The following is a 21,028-nucleotide window of genomic DNA, read 5'->3' as shown; positions in this document are numbered from 1 at the left end:
GAGCATGAAAAAGTTCCAGAGGTGCCTTAGTTTGTACCTCACTATACTATTCTAAATGAAAATCAGCTTTAGTTTACTTTGAATACTTTGACTTGAAACAGTGATAGTGAAGAGCTGTATCTGGGAGAAGTGTGGAAGAGAGCTGTCCTTATGTGCTGCCAAACATGAGTCAGAGCGGGCAGTGACACTTGTTAGCAGCAGTGCTCCAAGTATTCACGTACCAAAGTTACATTAGGCATTGTTTAAAGAAATGTTTTTAAATATTTATTTAACTTCAGTCTTTTTTGGTCCAGTACTGTAGAAGGCCTGTGTTACTGTACATGTGACTACCTGTTTTTCCTGAGCATGATGGAGTTGAGGTCTGTTCTCTGATTATTATGCATTTCACCCATTGCCAGTTTTCAGTAGTCCCACCGCAGTAGCTCCTGGTTGTAGGAGGCATTGTGGCTAATGCATTAATTGCAATTTGAGATTTTAGTGATGTTGGTTTGATGGTTCTTGCCAGTCTCATAACTGAAAGGGCTTTTAAAACCAGATGGGTGTAGTATTAAAGCAATGACTGCACAGGGCATACCAAAACCATTTTCTGTTTCTCTTACTGATGTGTCTTACTGATGTGGTGTTTTTTGAGATAAAGTCTTCTGATCCATTACACAGGCACACTTCATGTTTTCTCTGAGGAGCCTTATGACTATATTTTGGACATATCTTCTTCAATGTGTGATACAGCTGTCAGTGACCTGGCAGCTTAGTCAAGTTGGGAGTTTAACTGTACAAAGAAGAAAGAAACGTTGTTCACTAACCCCGATGTATCTTTTGGTAATTAGTAAAGGTGGTATAGGTAATTACAAAAAAGACTTGGAAGGTAAACTGAGACATTTTAGTGGGTATTTCCCCCACTGTGGGAATCTGACTTCGTGGTGGCGTGGGGGGACACCAGTCCACATGTGGAATTTAAATAGGTCTGGATTCTGCGTTGTAATAAATATGCACCGGATGCAGGGCAGAAAAGCAGCACATTCTCTCAGGATGCTGTTAGGACCAAGCAGAATCTCATTAGGGACAACTTCAAAGATCAGTTCCTCATGTCCATAAAAACAAGTGTAAATTATCTTCTCTGAGCCTGCTGTTAGCAGTTGCACTGTTACATTATGCATGATTCTAGACTGCGCATGGTATGAACAAGCTGCACTATGTTTCAGTAGTGTGTTTCATTTTTATGCTAAGCCTGGCGACTTTGCTATTTATCAGTGTTGCTTTGGCTAATACACTATTTGACTTAACATTTCCTGTTATTAGCTGTTAGTAGTGACACAGTGTCTGAAAAGGACTTTTAACGTTCTGCAGCGCTTATGTATTTACAGAGAAAATAGCATACAGAAAACAACCTGCATTGACAGCTTTACTTGCTTTCTCATTCTTCTGCTTCCTGCGCTGAGTAAGAAGGTGGCTGCTGCTTCTGGTTTTCTTGAAGTGAATCCTGAAGGAGCTTTCTGTGATGCTGCTCTGCAGCACTCGACCTAGATGTTTATGAAAGTAATTAAGAGGGTACAACAAACAACTTGTGCTTTCACTGAGCTGCAGACCCCATCGTATGTGTTTGAAAGGCCAGCTTGTAATTGTTGCTGGCGAAATGTTTTGCAACAGTGAAGTGCAACCTCTGCGTGTGGAAGTTTTGTTGCAAGTTTCTGTGGGATCAAGATTTTTGAGTTTGAGTCTTCGTTATCCTTGCAGAAACAGTAAGATGCTGTGGAATATTTTTCTAAACTGAGCTATATTGCTAAAAAAGACCAAATACTTCCCCCCCCCCCTCCTTTGTGGTATTTCTGCCTTTTTTTTTTTTTCTTCTCATATTATTTCATCACTGATGAAGCTAAGCTAGGAAATCATTCACTTGCACACCTAGTCAAGGCTCTCCACTATGTGATATTAAATTGCTGAATGGGTCAGCAATCTGATTTGCACTGGTTTCACAAAGACCTGCAACCTGGGACTGCTTTAAGCTACACAAACTAACATCCCTTGTAACATCTGCTTTGGTTTGAGAGCTGGTTAATGCCACTGCTTGTTAAATTCATAATGACAATAAGTGTGTGAAGCCATGGTTTTATGAGGGCTTTTCTGCATTATTTTTGGGAGAGGGAGGGTGGTGGTAGTACTGCCAGTTTGCATAGCCCTCATGCCTTTGCGTTGCTGTCCTGTTCTCCCACGTGTGTCTGTGTTGTATGTGTAGCATAACTGGGAATTCAGAATAATCCCCTGGAGTGAGAGGGAGAGAAACTCCGTGTAGCCTGGTTCAGTTCTCCAGTCCTGTTCACCCTGTGTCGCTGCAGAGAGTTGTACTGGTGTGGCTGGGGAGACTGCTGAAGCAGGAACCAGTTACAGCAAGACAGGACTGGGAGCTGCAGGGACTGGAACTGCAGCTGAAAGGCAAAGTTAGCAAACTGCACCGATGTTTAGCAATGGTCTTGTATACAACCTATGGCTGATTTTGCAGTTCATTTGCAGAAGTACTTAGTGAGACATACCTGTGGAGTTGTTGGTTTGTGTCTTGTGTCAGCTGGTTTAGAGTTCACTGTGTAGGTGAATTGCAAAGCTGGAATGAACCCACGTGAGACTTGTGTGTAATTTCCAAACAAGAGGTAAAGAATTTGCCGCTGTTGTTCAAAGCTACAAGGACAGTATAAGTTCTACGTCCTGAAAGGCCTGAGTGCACCTGTGGAAATCAATGGGAATTTGAGTTTCTGCAGGGCCAGAGTAGTGCTTTAAAGCATAGAGAGTGCTGAACTGCCAACTGTCCAGCTGGTATTGCCACCACGTGTGATGATGCGAGGCACTGGTTGGTACAAAGATTCAAAAGGAGGACACTGGTTTGAACTGCAGGATAGTCTTTCTGGACCTTCCCTGGTACTGAGGCCTCTGGGGAGCTGTGGGCAGCCAGCACGGTCCCACTGTGGCCATGCTGTGCCGAGGGGATGGAGAATGGTCTTTGTCATGTGGAGCCTTGGACAAGGTGCTCTGCTCTCCTTGAAAACCCTTAACTCTCACTTAGAGCTCCTGTCTGTGGCTTCCCTGGAAGAAAGGGCAGATAGTCTGAACACAGAGGCCAAATCTATTTTAGTGAAGTTTGCTAGTATAGTTCTAATGTTAGTTATGTTAATGGAGCTACCTAATGAGGATGGAGATTACACTCTTGACGGCAGGTGGCCAGGTGTAGAAAAAGTATGGAAGCAAAAGTCTTGCTCCTTCCTGGATTTAGATTTTGTGTTTTGTTTCATATGTATCAGATCTTTTACAGTTAGAAAAACATGGCAAAAATTATTTCCTCTGACTAGCATTGCTTTTTAGTGCAGAGTTGTCTGAATTGTAATGAAATTAAAAAGCATTGAGTTCTTTACTCTGGAAAATTCCCAGCCACTTCAGCTGCCTTTTTAAAATCTAATGTGCTAAAAAGCCTTCAGAGAATTTGACTGGGCTTTTTTTCCTGAAGGGAAAAAAGGGATGAAGGGTTCAAAAAACCCAAATGGTGTATGTTTGTTTCTACACACATGTATCTATGTGCATACACATGGTTGGTGCTTACCTGTTGCCCAGAGAGAACATTCACATGCAGTAGTAGCTTTGCCATTCTCTGGAAGCTTGCTTCCTCTTGACTTTGATTTTAAAGCCAGTAAAACCCCAGCATGGTTTGTTATCTCACTAAGGAGTGATCAGTTTCATTAGAAGTTCAACACTGTGTTGGGAGGAAGTCTTCATTTAGCATCATTGTTTAGGTTGGGCTCTTTGTCTAACCATAGCAGACAATGTTTGAAACGGCGATAAGATAAGAAGTGGCAGTGAGAGCCATGCTGCAGGGTTACTGGAAGGGCATGAAACAGCGTCTGGCCGTTGGACTCATGAAGTCCGATTCTTAGTTGTAATGGGTGATTGAAATGTTCTTCTCATAGAGTTGGCAGTTAATGTGGCATTCATGTCAGTGTGTCCCTCAGGAAAAAATGAAGTGGTTGTAGGAAAACAAAAAATAAAAAAGCAAAGTCTATAAAACTGGGCAGAGCATAACTCTGTTTCTCATATACAGCATGGTCACTTGCTGCTGTTAAAATTCAAATAAATACATGAGGCTGTGTAAAGATACAGTTAGGTTCTAGGAAAGTATAAAGAAGTGGAGCAACAAAAAGCATGGATGGTTAGGACTGAGGTACTGCGAAAGAAGAGTGTAAAGAAGATTGTGAAATACAGCCCCTTAGCACAATAAGGAAACTCCAGTCAGGGCTCCTGTTATTTCAAGATATTAAAGTTAATTGCTTTTCTTTTTTTTTTTTTTCCTTTCTTCATTCATTTTGTTTGTTTGCTTTTAATTTGTCTGTTTAGGATGTCTGTTTCCAGGCCAAGTCTAATACTGTCTCTAACAAAAGGAGTCATCTAGAAGTCGAACATACAGTGCAAGATCAAACTGTCTGGAAGTAGAGAAGACTCTCGTTAGACTAAGGAGGTTATTTTTCACTTAATAGGAAGAAGAAAACCCCACATGTAACATTTAGGAAAATTGTTGCATTGATCCACCGTGTAGCTTCTGCAGAAAGGAGCAGCCCACTGCTTTCACTCCTGCCCTGCCCCAGTGCTCCGGTGGCTCCACTTGTGCTCGGACTCATCTGCCCCCGGTGAGCTGCATCGGCTTATGGGGCCAAGCAGCTTCCAGGGCTAGTCCGAGTCAGCAGCTATGCCTTGAGAATTGGCAAGGTGGGCACAGGAGAGCAATTAGACCTAGGTCTAGGTCCGCACAGCTGTCCTGTGAATGTTCCTGTCTAGGCTGTGATTCCTGAGATCTTGGCTTGTGGTACTGGCTCCAGACAGTTGTTAGTGCAGCTGCACTGTGAAGGGGATGGGGAAGAAGTTTGACTGGACAGACACCTGGAAACAAGGAGTGGTTAGGAACATGTGACCAACCACCTGTCTGTAGGCTCCACTGGGTTAGTGGAGAAGAAAGCAGCCTTTTCTCCACTTTTCCTGACAAGTACCCATGAAACCATTCATGACTCATCTTTTTGTACTCTTGACTTTTAAGGATGGCTGAGTCTGTGCTTTGGTATTTTACACTCTTAGCCTGCACATAGTGGCATTTACCAAATCTGTGAATGGGGTAGATGCTGAAGGCAATCGTCTTGGTAAGACTGATAGATTCTGATGCAAGTTGTTACTTCCTGTGAGGCAGAGCTTGGGACACTCATGAAAGAGACAATAACAGACTGGGAACCACCAGGGAAAATACAGGAGACAACAGGTATTCGTAGTTAATGCTTTCCTCTCTTTTTCTTAGTAGTGTGAAAAATCAGAGCATTGTTTATGCAGTCAACAGCACTTCCCTGCACTTACTTCAAAGTATAAAAGTGGCTGTACATTGCATTAACCTCAGTGTGCTGCTCTGACATCTCGTTAAACTGGTGGCAGGCCATACTTAATGTCCCAGGGCTGAATTCCCTTTATGCCATACTGCAGTTGTCCCTCCACATATAAGCATGTTCCCATCATGCTTGGACTGGAATTGCATTTTTGCCATCAGGCTGGGAGCTGAAAAGTGAGTGGCAGATGCCACGAGTCAGAGACCTTGTTAAATTCCTGCGAGGTTAGATTCCAGTTGGAGAGTTGGCTTGTCCGCATCGAGGATAGCTGGGCGTACCCCTGCTCGCTGAAGTCTTGGGGCTGATGGTGTGTACACCTGGCAGGTCGCCTCACACTGAGAAATAGTTCAATGGCAAGGCTGTAATTCAGGCTATTCTCTGGGCATGGTTATTTAACAAAGGTCAAGGGCAGAGCGACTTACTGGATCATGTTTGTGTGTATGCGCACAGAAGGAGAGTGGCTTATAAGGAAGATGCGGTGAATGTTGATGTTCTACATGCAAATGATTGTTAGCCACTTTAATTAGTAGCTTTACAAAAAATGTGCACCCATGCTTGTTAAAGTAAGTTGTGTTTGCTGCTCAGTGACATGCTGTAAAGGGTATGCAGGTATCAAGTCATAGTAACGGCGAGGTATTGCTTCAGTGAGAAATGGTCTTTGGGGAGATTATGATGTGTCAGACAAGTAAATGTCATTTATGTGGGTGAGATGAGCATAGCTCTTTGGAACTGCATGATATTCTCTTCGTCAGTTAAAGATGATCGTTATTTTAAAAAATGTAACATTTGACAAAGAGAGAAATAGATGTGATCCTTGTTACTATAGGTAATAGCAGAGGAGAAAAGGAAATGCTAGAGGTGGTTTCTTACGCAAAAGTAGTTGCCACTGGGAAGCTTCCAAACGTGCTGCCATTTGGTTTCTACAGCTGCCTGCAGCAAAGCCATTCCTAGGAGAAGTTTAGAGCAGTCGATTTTTCAGAAAGGAGACTGACTGGAGCTCCTCAGTCCTAGAAAGAGACGATTTTGCCCTTTAAGGGATATGGTTAGTCTCAAGTCTTCACAGGCTGTAGGAGATTTTATAGGCCCGAAGTAAACCGGTCGAGTAGAGCTAGATGGAGTAATGAATTGCAGGATGGATTTCTGGCACAGACTGAAGTAACTTGCCAGTTTGCCCTGAAGGGCAGTATTCGTTATGAAACAGTCTGTAAGTCTGTTCTGGATTGCCAAAAATTTTGGAGGGAGGAAGGAGGAGAAAGGTTGCAGAAAATTAGTCACTTTAGTCAAAGAACTAAGAATCTTAACTGCTAATTTTGTTTAATATGGATGACTGTTAAAGTATTGATGTGAACAAAATAGTTTCACTTAGCTCACATTCCTGTAACGTTCTGGTCACTATGAACTTTGACTTGATTGACTTCAGTAAGCACGAGCACAAGTCCTGCGTGCTGTCCAACGGGAAATTTCAGTGGCAAGGCCAGAATGCAGAAATGTAAAGAAAACTTAAAAACAAATGGATCCAGATGTAAAGGAAGAAATAGTTGGCAGCTGTTGCCAAATTTTTGTATTTGGGATTTTTTTTTTTGTTTTCTTGAGCAACTTACTTATTTAGCCTGTTTCCTTACCATAATAGTTGTAAGCCTGTCAGAGATGCTGCTAGTTAATATCTTTCACAGAATTTTTAGTAATGATTTTTTCCTGAAGACTCATAGAAGCTTTTTTTTTTTTACATTTGCAATTCTCTATAGCCCTGAAAAGCTGTTACAGTGTTCTGGCATAGTGTCTTTCTGGAAAGGTATCCTTTCCTGGCTTCATAAAGACAGGGAAAAGAACTGACAGTTCATTTGCACGCTGATAAAAATTACTGTGGATGAGTAGGTTGATGCAATTTTGCACATACACATAGTCAAAGTGAAAATGATTTTAATTGTTTTAAAAAACCAAAACATAGCCCACCCAAACTGGGTGCACTCATCGTCAGCTACACTGTGATATTCCATATATTTATGTAATTTAGTTTTTTCCAAACATTGACGTTTCTCTTCTTTTTGAGTACTAAGAGAAGAATGAAGATGAAAAGCAAGACTGTGTATCCATATGGGGAAACTGATTTAAGATAGTTCCTGCAGAAAAGGCTGTTTTGCAACTGGTACTTTGAAATTCCTCTTGGTATGGACCCTCATATTCTCTAGGAAAAGTGCTTAAGCTAAACTGGAAAACAGGACTGTTCCTAATAAATGGACTCCCTGGGGACTCGTATAGGAAAAGCTGTGGCACTTGTAATTTGCACACAGCCTGTTTTACTTCTTACCTCCTCCTATTTCCAAGCTTCAGGAAACCGGAAGATAAATAAAAACAATGAAAAAACATTCTTTTGCATTTAAAAAAGGTGTGGAGTGGTGTTTTTTTTTTTTTTTTAAATTTTGTTGCTCCTTTTTTTTGGTTGTTGCTGTCTGTGAGTTTAATTCATGGTTTGGGTAATCTGAGGTACGATTTATCTCTTTTGATTATTAATGCTGGGTTTGGTGGAATTCATCTGTGTGTGTGAGCCTTTATGTACCACTGACTGTGAGTTTAACTGTTGTGTTACTCAGTTTGTGCCTTCCCAGCACCCAGCCCAATAGGATGAATTTCACCCACCTTGGTTATTCCTGTCCAAATGTGAAATGATTGTTTCTATTTGTTCTGCTGCAGATAGGATGTTTCATAATTTTTACATGTCTAATGCATTGGTTGAAGTAATGAAGTTCCCCTTTTTGTTTCGAAGTGTTATCAGTGAGGTGGCATTTGCCTTGCCTGTAACTGAATCACGTAAGTGAAATTACATTGCCCGCATCTCATTTTGTATGGTAAAATGTTAGGTGGTGCAGCTTGTTTCTCTCCTTCCTGGGTGTTTTCATGGTGATAGCCTTTCTCTCAGTTTGAAAGCTACAAAGTATTTGTTTTTTGTATTTGACGTGGAAATTACTTTCTACAACGCACTTCTACATCTGCCACGTAAAACCAAAATTTTGATCATGTGCAACACAGATTTGTAAAGCAGCTAGTTTTCAAAGCTGTCAAGGTCTTGTGTTCTGTTGCATATTAAGTGATTACCAAGTAGGTTTGTACAATTAGCAACAACCTCCGAGTCGAACACTGTAATACCTTACTACATTCTCATAGAGAGGCTGCATATCAGCTTATTTGGCTTTGGAATTGACTTGTAGATAATACTGAAATCAAAATGATTCTGTTCTTCTCTTTTTATTCCTACCTTATTTAATGGCATAGGAGTGAAAGTAAATGCATTTTTAAATTGATTTTTCTAAAAGTATCCCTGAGGTAGATTTCTATCTTGACTATAATTCATTTTTGGATTTATTTGATTTTTGGGGATATGTCTTTGGAAATAAATTGTTTAATACAGTAAGTATAATTGCTAACTGCAGAAGTCAGTAACAATTCTGATAAATGTGAACGTCCCAGATGCTTCCACTGAGGACATTTAAGTCATTAATTTTTATGATAGAAGTATAAGCAAAACAAAAATGTTTTAAGATACCCTGTAACACTGTGGTTGGCCACAAACCCTCTGCTATTAACTACACTATTGATAAAGCCTCCTGATCCCGAGTGCTTCTCATTATGTTGTCTAAATGTGATGTGTCAAATAAATGCCATAAAAAAGTTATAGTGATGGTGCAACAAAAATATTCACTGCTGGTTTTTATCCTTAAGATTTTTTGATTTATTTTTTGTAAGAAGACAGTGGTTCTGGGTTCAGTGGCCTCAGTCTTATAAGTACTCCTTGCTTAGGAGAAAGTGTGTGAGAACACTAAATAATGAGTGAGATTTGAAAAAGAAAATAAAGGGGGAAAGTAAGTCAGAATGAATTGTACATTTCTAAGGAGTATCTCCAGCTGAATCCACATTAATGCAGTGTTCTGCTAGTGCAGACATTAGATTGCATTTCTCCCCTGCTATAACTTTATCTACCAAGCTTTTTTCCTCTCTAACTAATATTTGTATCGTGAAATATTGTGGAATGTATGCTGTTCTCACCTGTGGTTTCCTTGTGATAAGTTGTTTAATACTGGAGAGAGAGAAAAGAGGGAGAAAGCTATCCTATGTAATCTTTCTAGCTGGGAAGATATTTGGCACGATCTTTTATAAATAAAAGAACCTGCTTTCAGTATGTGTGGCACAGCACACCACAGCCCTCTCCAGTCCAGCCACCAAGGAATTACAGTTCTGTCGGCGATGGAGATGTTGGACGTGTATGTCACAGAGATGATGTTAGCTGTAATGAAGACAATTGCACTAGAAAGATAAGGAATAGAAAGATAAAAGTGCAAAATTTTCTCCAGTTGCATTTGATGCCCAAAGTCATCTTTTATATTTCTGTATCTCCAGCCAAGTTGCTGTGAAGGGTTGAGAGCATATCTAAGAGCAGAACTTGGTTTGTTTTGTTTTGTTTTTTTTCTCAAAGAAAATTATAGAAAGGGAATTTATATTTTTCTATACATCCTGAGACTGATTCAGATCTTTCACCAGTCTAAATCTAGAATTCAAATTGAGCTTAAGATGACTGATGTCAAAATCTGTGACAATGGAATTACTAGGATATAGAATATTAGGCCAGCTGCATGACTGTGTAACATGAAAACTTACATATTTTCAGTCATCGTTTTAATGTAGTGCTGAGCTTTTTGGTAACCTCAGTGCTGAGTAGGAACCTGTATTTTGATGTTGGTGAAAGCTAGTTAATAACCTTCTCTCTATTCCTTTTAAAAACAAGGACTTAACTTTAGAAGGAGAGATAAATTACTGCCTATATTTTATCATCATCTCTGCAGAAAGCTTCTTAAACCTTAAGAGGAGCTAGAGGCTGAAACCTTTGACAATAGCTGAAATAATTCATATACATGAGACTGAGTGGCACAAGGCCCTTTAAGACAGCATGTCTATTATGAAGGGTTTTATTAAGTAGGAAAATAGTGTTAACAATGCCTGGATTTTTGATGGGAAGCATTTATTACTAACGCCTTCAAAAAGTTTGTAGGAGTTTAGATGCAGAAGAGAATGTACATCGTAACAGAGACAGATTTTTCTACTTGTTCAGATCCACAAACTGATTTTGTAGATAACGTACAGTGTCTGCCATTTTACTTCCTTAAAATAGTATCTCATACTGCATGAGTTCTAGGAAATTTCTTTTTATTTGAGTTATATGTTCTGCTCTGTTTGTTCACTGATCTCAGTACTAACATCACTGACAATTTCATAGGCGTATTGATGGCCCTCTGTGCCCTTAGTGACTTAAAAATGGGAACTGGTGGTGTTTGCCCAGCATGAATTGTCGTCCTTTTGAACAGGTCTTTGGACTCAGTTCCATCACCCCTGTGGACGTCGAATCATAAGGCAGAGCAGCAGAGAGACTCATGATTAGCCGCGCTCTGTTTAGGAGAGGACTAACACTTTGCTTGCATGGAGATTGAATTGCATCTCATCCCTGGAGAGGGTGATACCTCAGGTCAGAAAGTAAAATGAATGAGAAGGCAAAGTGTAGAATTTCTTACTTGCGCTGTGTACTTCACTTGTGGATTAAAGAACACCACTTGTGTTTCCAGAGCTGAAAGTCTGTGAAGTCTGAAGTAGCTGCTTTAGACCAAATATGTGTTGGAGAGAAAAAAAACAAAGTTCAACCTCAAGGGATTTTCTGCACACGCTCTAAAGCTTAACCACGTGGGCCTATAAACACTATCTGCTTCTGAAACATAGATTTTTAGATTTGGTAGCAAATTCTGAAAAATAATCAGTTCTTCTCAAAATTTTGTGTGCCTTGAAGTTCAGTTGCCTTAATACCTGAAAGTTATTGTCTGTTTTCTGAATTTATCATCTCTAAGAAAAAATACTGTGTTATGCTTATGAATACTGTACATTTGAGGATAATCCAGATTTCATTTTTAATGCAAATGGACATAAGAAATGGCATATATGCTGCAATACGTGCTTATTCAATACTTTTCTGGCACAACCTTGTGATTATAAATCATCTCATTAGTTTTTCTACATTTGTCCCTTTGACTAAAATTATCCTGATTTCTGAGAAAGGTGGCATTTTTGGTGTATAAAGTTAGAGCAAAACCAATTACATTTAATCTGTCCTGGAGATCTGCTTCTGTTTGCTTTAGGGTGTAGGTTTGTTTTTTTGGGTTTTGTTTTTTTTTTTGGCATTATGATCTGAAAAACTGTTGAAGTAGAGGCTAAAGCCTTCTGTCTGGTTTCCACCATCGAAGTAAGTTCACCCCAATTTGTGAGTCATGCAATTGAAATGGAGGGACACCACACATTAATTCAGCCTCGCTCTCGCAGAATAAAAAAATGTGCGTTTTTCAAATCCTATCTTTAAATTAAAATTGGATCTCAGTTCACTTCTCTTTGGAGTTTGGGGTGCCAGAATGCACCTCCTGAGTATATTTAATGAGTCAATCTTTGCAGAGCTTATAGTAAGGAAATAAAAAAGTGTGCTTTTGGTGTAGAGAGCTTATTGACGCACCTTCCTAGTGGGTGCAGTTTATCAGTATATGAGTTATTCTGGAGTGGGTAGAAGGCATAGTTTGCAGCAGTCCCCCAACAACAACAACAAAAGAATGTGAGGAGAAATGCTTCTTAATGAGTTTTAAACAAAACCATACCAGCATGAAAATGGCAATTTACTGTTTTATTTAAAGGATACTTTTGCTTGCGCCTTAAAGTGATGAAGATACTGATGTTGATAGTGTTTTCAGTTCTATTTTGCTTATGTAATCTTTGGAAAGCCACTTGCACCCAAATTTTAGAAGGTATTTCATGACCTAAAAAGGAATTTTTCTGCAAAGGGATGATTAATAGGATTTTTGAAAGCGCTCAAGCAACTCATTTTCTGAATTCCCATTAATATCAAAGGAGGTTAGGTTAGACTGACTGTTTGCCCCCAAGAACAGCAAAGAAAATCTGGATTTTAGCTCTTTCTGATTTTATTACTGACCAGAGTCTGGGATTAACAGAGTTTGGACTCTGGTTTATATCAGACAGAGAAGATGTATTATTGTAAGTTTCCTTATGAAGGACGATTTTCTTAAGTTTGCCTAAATGATGACTGTGGATAATATAGGTCTTTTCTGTTTAATCTCATAAATCTCACTGGAAGTAAAACAGCTCCAAAACCTGTAATAAAAAGACTCATCATTTCCCTGCCACTGTAATTGTTGGAAGCGTTGGCAGTAAGCTGCTGAGTGCTGCACCGAATCCTCCCGTGGGTCTGTAAATGTGATTTATTTTTTTTTTCTTTTTCCCCTAGATTGCACTGAGACACAATTAGTGCCATTTCTGAAATAAGTATCAGACCTCTGTTTTATAGTTTCCAGAGCTCTCTCTAAGGTTGTGATGGGTGACACATGTACATGGAGGTTTCCAGAAGAGGTGTGGCTTCCAAGCTAATTTCTTGGGTACATGTGCTAGTATGAATAAGATCTACCAGTGAGTGTTGAAAGGTATTTGCATCCCTTTATTTTTAGTCAGAGAAGAAACCAGATGTTTTCTTGGTGTTTGACCATACTGAAAGACACAGTCAAGTTAATGAAAGCGCTAATGTGTATGATTTAAACAATTAATGGCTGATAGCAGCCAACTAAAGCAGTGCTATTTTTTGATATTCATTGTGTTTACTGAGAGGAAATGAGTATTTGGCTTTGTGTCTTTCAGCGTGTGTCGTATCACAGAATCAGCTCTGTGTATGCGCATTTATATATTTTTCCGACTGGAAATGTCTGGGTATCTGTCTGGTGTGCTGAATTTATGCTGTAAGAATTTGCAGATTGTCCACCTTTTGTTGGAGGGTACAACGTGATCAGATAACTTGCCTGTCCCCCTGTCTTCATGAAAGTTTTTGTAGCTTCCCTTTTAAAAATCTCGAGATCAGTTAGAAATATGGAGAAGTTAATCTGTTTTACCAAACCATTTTATAAAATAATCACTATAGCTTGTTTGGAATTTGTAAATTCAAGTTATGAAGTGATAGTAGTTCTGACTAGAGTGAATTTTCAGGGCCACAGATCTCCATATAGGAGGGCGGGCACAGTTTGCTGCCGTCTTGGCTGCGGAAAGCCCTGGTAACCTGTGGTGTCTGACTTTCCCCCTGGGTACCATCTTCTATTTTAATTCAATTTCTTGGACATCTGCAGGACATACAGATGCATTTCATGTATTTTGATTCAGCCGAGAGACTTACTGGTGTATTTTGAAAAAAATAATTAAGCCACACGTCTCGTGATCATACAACTCCAGGACTTGGTATTAGTTCCAAGAGTAATAACAGATATGACAGAATAACAAAGCTGTGAGATTTGACTAAAGTAACAAATAGTTTAAGTACTGTAGCAAGGAGTTTCCACAGAAATTCTCATTCTTCTCTTCACTTGAACTTACTGTGCCAGAAGGGTCGTATGTAGAGGTAGAGGTATGAATTCAAAGAAAGAAAAAGCTGAAGATGTAGAAAATAGATATTGCTATTGTTTTCCTATTTCAACAAAATCATCTTTTGTTGCCTTAGCTGAGGAGAGGGAACTAATAGCATTTGGAACAAGATTTTTAAAGTGTTTTGCAGAAAATGTTTGTGTTTTAATCCTAAAATAAATATACCAAGTTAACTGGCTCTTAAAAAGAAGTATTTGGTTTAAAAATTTTGCAAATAGGAGTAGCAGGAAGAGTATAAAGATTTTGCAAGAGGAAGCTAAACTGTAAATAAATAAAACTATGACTATTCATAGCAAGTGTGAGTAGATGTGTGGGATTTTTTAAGCTAGTAATATGGATATGTTTTTAATATAGAGTAGTTACCAGATAGTGTGTCTCCAAACGACTCCCAAAACAGTAGAGTAATGCAACAACACACAGATTTTATGTGGCACACAGACTTGAAGTCTATGCTTAAATGGATCTATAATGAATACTAATTTAGATGTCATAAAAAACAAACTCAAAAATTCAGTCAAAGATATAGCCCAATGGAGAAATTATTAAGGATGAAAAGTCAGCGTATGATGTGACAGAGTCTAGGAAGGACAGGGGCCTCTGTGTCACAGGACTGCTCGTGCGTCTGGTGAGCCTGGGAAAGAATAAAATGATGTGATCTTCTGCTCTGACTGCTGACTTGTTGGCCCTTTGCAAAGCCAGCAGAACCAGCTTAAAAAGTAGCGGACTGTAAGCAGTAAGTAGCGCTGGTTTGAGTTGTAGGATTTGAGGCAGGGGAGAGATTTTCAGCATCTGTAAATGTTTTGTCCAGCATAGATGCTGCATTCATCTGAGTGATTTATTTAACGTTAGGAACTGAAAATTCTTCCTGGCTTAATGTTTAAGATTTTTATTCCGTCTTCGTGGATGAATTGGTTTCTTGGGAATTGTTCTAGAAGGGGGGATTTGGGGTCTGCATATCTCAAAACCCAAGAGAGCAGAGAAGGGAAAAGGCTGCGGGTTCGGCTCTGGAAGCACCGGCATTCCCAGGGACCGGCCGACCCAGCCAGAGCCCTGTCTTTTCAGCATTTGAACTCGCCCATGCAGAATTATCCTTTGCAATCTGAACTTGTATTTCTTTGAGAAAAATAGTGCTTGTGTCTTCTAAATTTTCTCTGAAAACAGGGTCCCAGTGTAATTCTGCCTGCCGCTGTGTCTCTTGGAGGGCTGCGCTGACCTTTCAGTCTCAGAGGTACTTCCTAACGCTGCTGATTTATAAGACCTCATTATGGGTAACTAGCGTTAAGCTTGGGCCGAAGCACACAACTGACATGTCTGTTCCATGGTGTGACATCTTAAATCAAGTCCTTTGCCTCCAGTCGTGTGTAAGGCCCAGTGTTCTCCTCCTCTGAGTTTCTGAATTCAATGCTTCTACCTCGCTGTCAGGTTCCCTTTGGTAACTTCTGCGTTGTCCGTTGTTGCTTATTTACTAATCTCCTCTTTCAAGGCATAAAGCCAGGACAGAATCTGCTGTCTAGTGGTCGAGGACAGTGTCCATCCTGAGCCCGTGCGGTCCCTGGTGCCAGCAGCCCAGCCAGTGCAGCGCGGGGGCTGCCCTGGGTAACAGGAGGCAGGCTTGCCCACCTGCACCCCCTGCTAGCTTGGCAGTGCCGTGGTCACCATGGTTCTGGGGGAAGATCCTGATTAGTGACAGCTGAGTAAGCCAAAGAGGAGCAGAGTTTGTGTTGTCCTCAGATTCAGCTGCAGCAAGGTGTGAGGAACTGTAAATTTCAGGTTTGTACCTAAGGGCCTCTTACTCTGAGTGAGAACAACTGGTGGCAAGGGCAGTGTAATGAAGCCAAATAATTATCTGATAAACAAGGTCCTTATAGAAGTGCATGAGGATTACTTGGTCCCTTCTGATTCCTAAACCATTGTCGTAAGTGCATTAAATGTGACAGGTTACTGTCGTCTTAGAAAGCAGTCATTGCTCAACTGCCTAATGGATTTCATTCTGGGTCTTACAGAAACTTTTGACAAAACACCAAAGTGCCTGATTTTATAAGGTGCACGGTGTCTTACACTAGATAAGCACCTATTAATAGCTATTGGTAAAGGAAGTGCCCCAAATAATTTGCTAACTTAAGGCAGAAAAATCCTCATTCATTTTGATACTTGACTATTTTGTCAGATTGTTTTCCATTTCTTGATTGCTATATTAATCCTAATGTACAAACATTTAAATTATTCTGGAATAACATTTACTGCATCCTTCCATGAGCACGCTTTTCCAAATGCAGTGATCAAATAGGCTGTAAATGTAAATGTAAAATGTTTCAGTCTGCCAGCTCAAGAAGACTGAAAAAATAAAGCGATGGAGAGTGTCAGAGTTAGCTGGATGCACTGTGTTTGGAGCAAATGATAAAGACTACATTGAAATTTCTTAGGTGTGTGCTCTGATTCAGCAGAGACTGGTGGTGGGCAGGGCAGAAATAATTATTTTATTTCCTGTTGAATTGCAGGGAGGGTCAGATGCATAGCTGTTGCAGAGCTTTTAGAAATGCCAGTCTATAATCCCCAGATGTTGGGCTCTGAGGTGAGCAGATCGCCAGGAGAATGGATGATGTCCAGAGCCCAGGTGGTAGAAGCTGCTAGTGGGTCACCAAAAGCTGTGAAAAGGTAGTGCCTTGCCTGCTGTGGTAGCTGATCTTGCAAGTTCAGGGGCCAATCCTCTTGTGATGCAGTGAGGAAGAAAAATCTCTCATTACTGTTTGCCATACTGTAGCTGTGGGTGGAAAAAAAAAAACACTTTAGCCCTTAGGACTGGCAATAACACCACCTTTATTAAGTTTCTATTGAAGGACTGTTTTGAGTAAGATAAATTGACGAGCTGAACACAATAACCTTCAGTATCTCACTTTCAAATACTTAAAAGGCAAGCACTACTGAATAAGAGAAGAAATTAAGCTAAGATGTAGAAAAAAGGTTACTTGGCAACATCATAGTGTTTGTAAAGAAGGGTCAGGATCTTAATGAGTTTTGATTATAGAATTTTCTGTAAGTAAGTTACTCCATGAATAGAACAATCCTAAGCCAGATTTTGGTGTCATGCTCTAATAGGGATTGCCTAAAGCAGAACAGAATTTGTTTGGAAACAAACTGCAGAGAATAGCAAAAGCAGAGCTGCTGTGTACGAACAAAATTGGACTCCCCAGAGGCAGGCAGTGCTGGTCATAGCTCAGACAGAGGGGATCTCAACAAGGTGAGCGGTAGTGATGGAAGCTGGCATTCATTTTTTGTGTTCTTTGGAGTAAACATACTGGGAAGAGCGGGAATGTGGATTCAGGGACCCGCATGTTTACTGTGCCACATACTATTGGAGAAGTTTTGGCTTACCTTCAGTAATTGGGAGGAAGACACTGGCTACAAGAGCACTATGGCCTATAATTACAGTTTTGGCCCACTTGCCAGCGTGATTTCAATGGGTAAATGAGTTCTCCTCTGTAATAACAACCTTATTAATTTCTGACCTTTGCAGAGAAGGATCGATTGATTGCTGGAGTTGAGATTTTTGTGGTGTGTTTCTGTAGTAGTAACCAGTTACATGGTTCAACTAATTGTACCTGGTGCTTTGGAACAGGAGGTGCAATACCGAACTCAAAAAACATTATCTGCCAAACTGCCTCTTCTCATCCTGTCCAGTTTGCAGTAGAATATATTTTTAAAGTCTTAAATTATTAAAAGACTGTATTAAACTAAAAATCATCTTGTATAGCCTGGATTTTGTAAATTAATTCAGTGGACCGTGGCAACTAAATGTGGTTACTTTTGTAATAAATGCAATTTGAGTGGAAATACTTAATTATAAGTACCTGGGAAAATGTAGTATAGCAAAAAATATCTTTCCCCTCTGCCCCCTGTGCTGAAATTTTAGCTGTGCTGAAATTCTACCAAATTCAAAAGACTTGATAAAGTCTTGTTAGTAAGCGTGTCCGCATGGATGTTTTTCCACTGGAGACCGGTACATATCCATATGGAGTCTGATTTCTTGAAGCACTATAAACTCCTCAGCATAGGGAGCTGAATTGCTCCCTGGAGAAAGTTTTTGGACTTTCTCACCTGTGTAGGGAGCTGAAGTTAAAGACACTGATGGAAGTTTTCACACAATTCAGTGTGTAGTAAATACTAAATACTAATTTAGTTACTAAAAATAGTAAATACAGTTCAGTGCGTAAAGGAATATTTCAAAAATTTTTATTTGTTAGGATTTGTGCTTTGGTTTCCATTACTGATGATACATTGCTTTGCGACTATGAGGATTTAAGAAAAACGGATTCAGAGTGATGTGTGCTAGCTGTTTTTCTTTTCATTCAATGTAGAGAGCAAAACCAATAAAACCTATTTAATTTTGTGTTTGTTGTGCGAGTTTGTCCCAATAAGTCTTAGACAGGCATTGTTTTGGATGCTTTAAAACGCTTAGAGCTTGGTTTCACTGCTCTGATGATTTGAGATTTAAGTGGACTATTATTCTGACATAACTCCCCAACACCTCCAAAGTTCTAGCTGAGGAACATGATCCAAGTGGCACGTTAATGGAATGGAAGTTTTGTGGAGTTGGGGTGGAGTTTTCTGTGGTGTTAACCCAGATGCTGTGGTATTCAAATGTTGAATTATGCTGAGCAAATCAAATTGTGGTAACTGAAGACAAATAATTACCATTCCAAAGTAGGCAATGCGTTGCCTTTTGTGCTCTAAGTTATTCTGCTACGAATTAGAACTTCTAACCACCAAGTATGCATAAAGCACTTTGCTTCCCTATTATTTTGGTGTATTCTGCTAAAATTTAAAAAAATCGAAACTGAACCACCTCAAGACCAAACTTTTATGATGGGTCTCATATAATTGATAAGATCAAATTAGCTTGCAAATAGCCAATTGAACTAAATTTTTATATCATTTGCTGTAGGAAAAAAAAAAAGGTTTATCTGTGGTTGCTTAGTGTTCTACCACATCAGTTCCTGACTTAATAGATTTTGGTAAGATGAGCTCAGGATTTTATCTGAGGGTAAGAAATTGTCATTAGACTCAGTTCTGTGATTTCCAGGCTTCATCAAAGAACTGAATGTACCTGACTGTGTGTAAACGAGTATTCCTGATGGTGTCCGTAGGAGTGCCTGTGCCCTTGAACAAAATCACATGCTAAGCTGCACAGCTCGAGTTAGAACCTGTTACTGACCCACCCGTGAGACTTGTCATTTAGTAGTCACTGTACCTGTTTGTGTATAATTGGGTGATGGAAGAAAATATGTCTGAATTCAAAGTCTCTCTAATCAATTTTTTCCAATGTTCAAATTAACTTCAGTAATTTGCTATAAGAAACTGTCCATATCTTATGTATTTTTTTAAATCTTCCTTCTTTAGCAGGTAAGTATTTAAGAAGCACTGTGATCCTTTCTGGACTTTTGACAGTATTGTGTTCCAGAGTCATTTCTTTCAGCATGGTGTGTGTAAATGGATATATATATATATATATGTGTGTGTGTGTGCATGCTTAGGTAGAGATAGATTTGTGTTGATATCTGAAATAATAGATGTGAGGGTTTTAACCTTGTAACTATTACAAGATCTTTATGTGTCTGCTTTAGGGTCGACCCCATCCCATATGACACTCCAAAACCAGCGGGCCACACGCGATTTGTCTGCGTCTCAGACACACACTCCAGAACAGATGGCATCCAGATGCCTTATGGGGACATCCTTCTCCACACGGGCGATTTCACCGAACTGGGACTGCCCTCAGAGGTTAAGAAGTTTAATGACTGGTTAGGTAAGGAATTACTGCATTTTGGTGACCCCAATTAACCTCTCCTGTCCAAGTGTCAGTCACTGCCGCCTAATTGAATTAGAGCACTTCAAAATCTCCCCCCACCCGTACTTCGCTTGTCCTCATGTGATGTGCTGTTTCTAGCCTCAGTATGATTCTGTTAATTAAGACAAATTTAGAGACTTCCCTGTATTTCTGCATTATCTCAGGGGAGAAGATCCTGTCATTCCACGGCAAGGACTGTGTAGCCTTATGTGTGTGCTGAGGGGGTGATAGCACCTCATATGAAGGCATACAATGTCCCTTTCGTTGTTGCTGTGGGCTTTTATATCCACAGCTAAAACTACTGTTCTCTGTATTTTGGGTTTACCATAATTGAAAGCAATGCTGAAGGCTACAACATATCTGAAAATTATGAAAATCCTTTTTCCCTTAATACAGGATGGCAAACTGGGTAATACTGTTGGGAAGAAGACAATTTTGGGGGGTTGGAATTCACATAATTGCCCCTTTGAGGTAGTGTCCTGGCATTTTAACTTTGAACACATGCATTCAGTGCCTCTTTGGTAGAATGCTTTCATATTCTGCTGTATTTGATAACAGTGCCTTGGTACTGTATTGCTACAGTTGAGGCCAGTTGCTGCAGTTAAATTGCAACAGCAGAAGGTGGAGGCCTTGTGGAGGATGCTCCATTTATAAATGCCACTGGGAGGCTGTGACATGTGCACTGCCATGTCACCACCTGCACTGGAAATACTCAGAGGTGAAGGTGACTCGAGCAGCCCATCTTCAAGAAACGTTAGAATGAATTTACAGCATTATATAAAAAACCCTTGAAAACATAACTGTGTCATCAGGCTTTACCTCAGTCACTGCAACTCTCTCTTGCGTGCAGTATGATAGCCTCATTCTCTATGTGCCTTTAATAGCATCTTTTTATTCCATTGGAGTTTTGTGGCTGACCCTTCAATAGAGAAGCAAAGAACGTTTGGATTTACAAAATTAATTTTAAAATGCAAGAGCCTTCCACATTCTCCATCTTCTCACCCACCTTTGCATTTTCTCTGTACTGTTCTTTTATCTTTCTTCTGACCTCCTGATTAACACAGCCTGATTTAAAAGAACACTTTTCCTTCTTTTTATTGCTGTGCATGTGGGATTGAGGTTTCCAGATACCTCTATATTACTGTAATTTAGTTTCATCATTCCTATTTCTAGAAAGTGGTACTAGATGTTACGGGCTCAAAACTGTCCTTTTTCTAGGAGTGTGGTCACAGGACTGGGAAGTAAGGAGCAGCAGAAGTAGGTGGGTGTGTATATAGGTTGAGGAAAG

The 21,028-nt window shown here is 39.9% G+C and overlaps 1 protein-coding gene across 1 annotated transcript in view; it reads left to right on the top strand.

The window, feature by feature from the left end:
* MPPED2 (metallophosphoesterase domain containing 2) overlaps positions 1–21,028 on the top strand; it is a 97,705-nt gene that overhangs the window by 12,579 nt on the left and 64,098 nt on the right. The window contains exon 2 of the mRNA XM_009877198.1: positions 19,517–19,698. Within this exon, the coding sequence (XP_009875500.1) occupies positions 19,517–19,698 (182 nt within the window). The remainder of the gene's footprint in view (positions 1–19,516; positions 19,699–21,028) is intronic.

This window comes from Apaloderma vittatum, unplaced genomic scaffold (genome assembly GCF_000703405.1).
Source record: "Apaloderma vittatum isolate BGI_N311 unplaced genomic scaffold, ASM70340v1 scaffold41410, whole genome shotgun sequence".
NCBI lineage: Eukaryota > Metazoa > Chordata > Aves > Trogoniformes > Trogonidae > Apaloderma > Apaloderma vittatum.
This window is presented reverse-complemented; position numbering and strand designations above follow the sequence as displayed.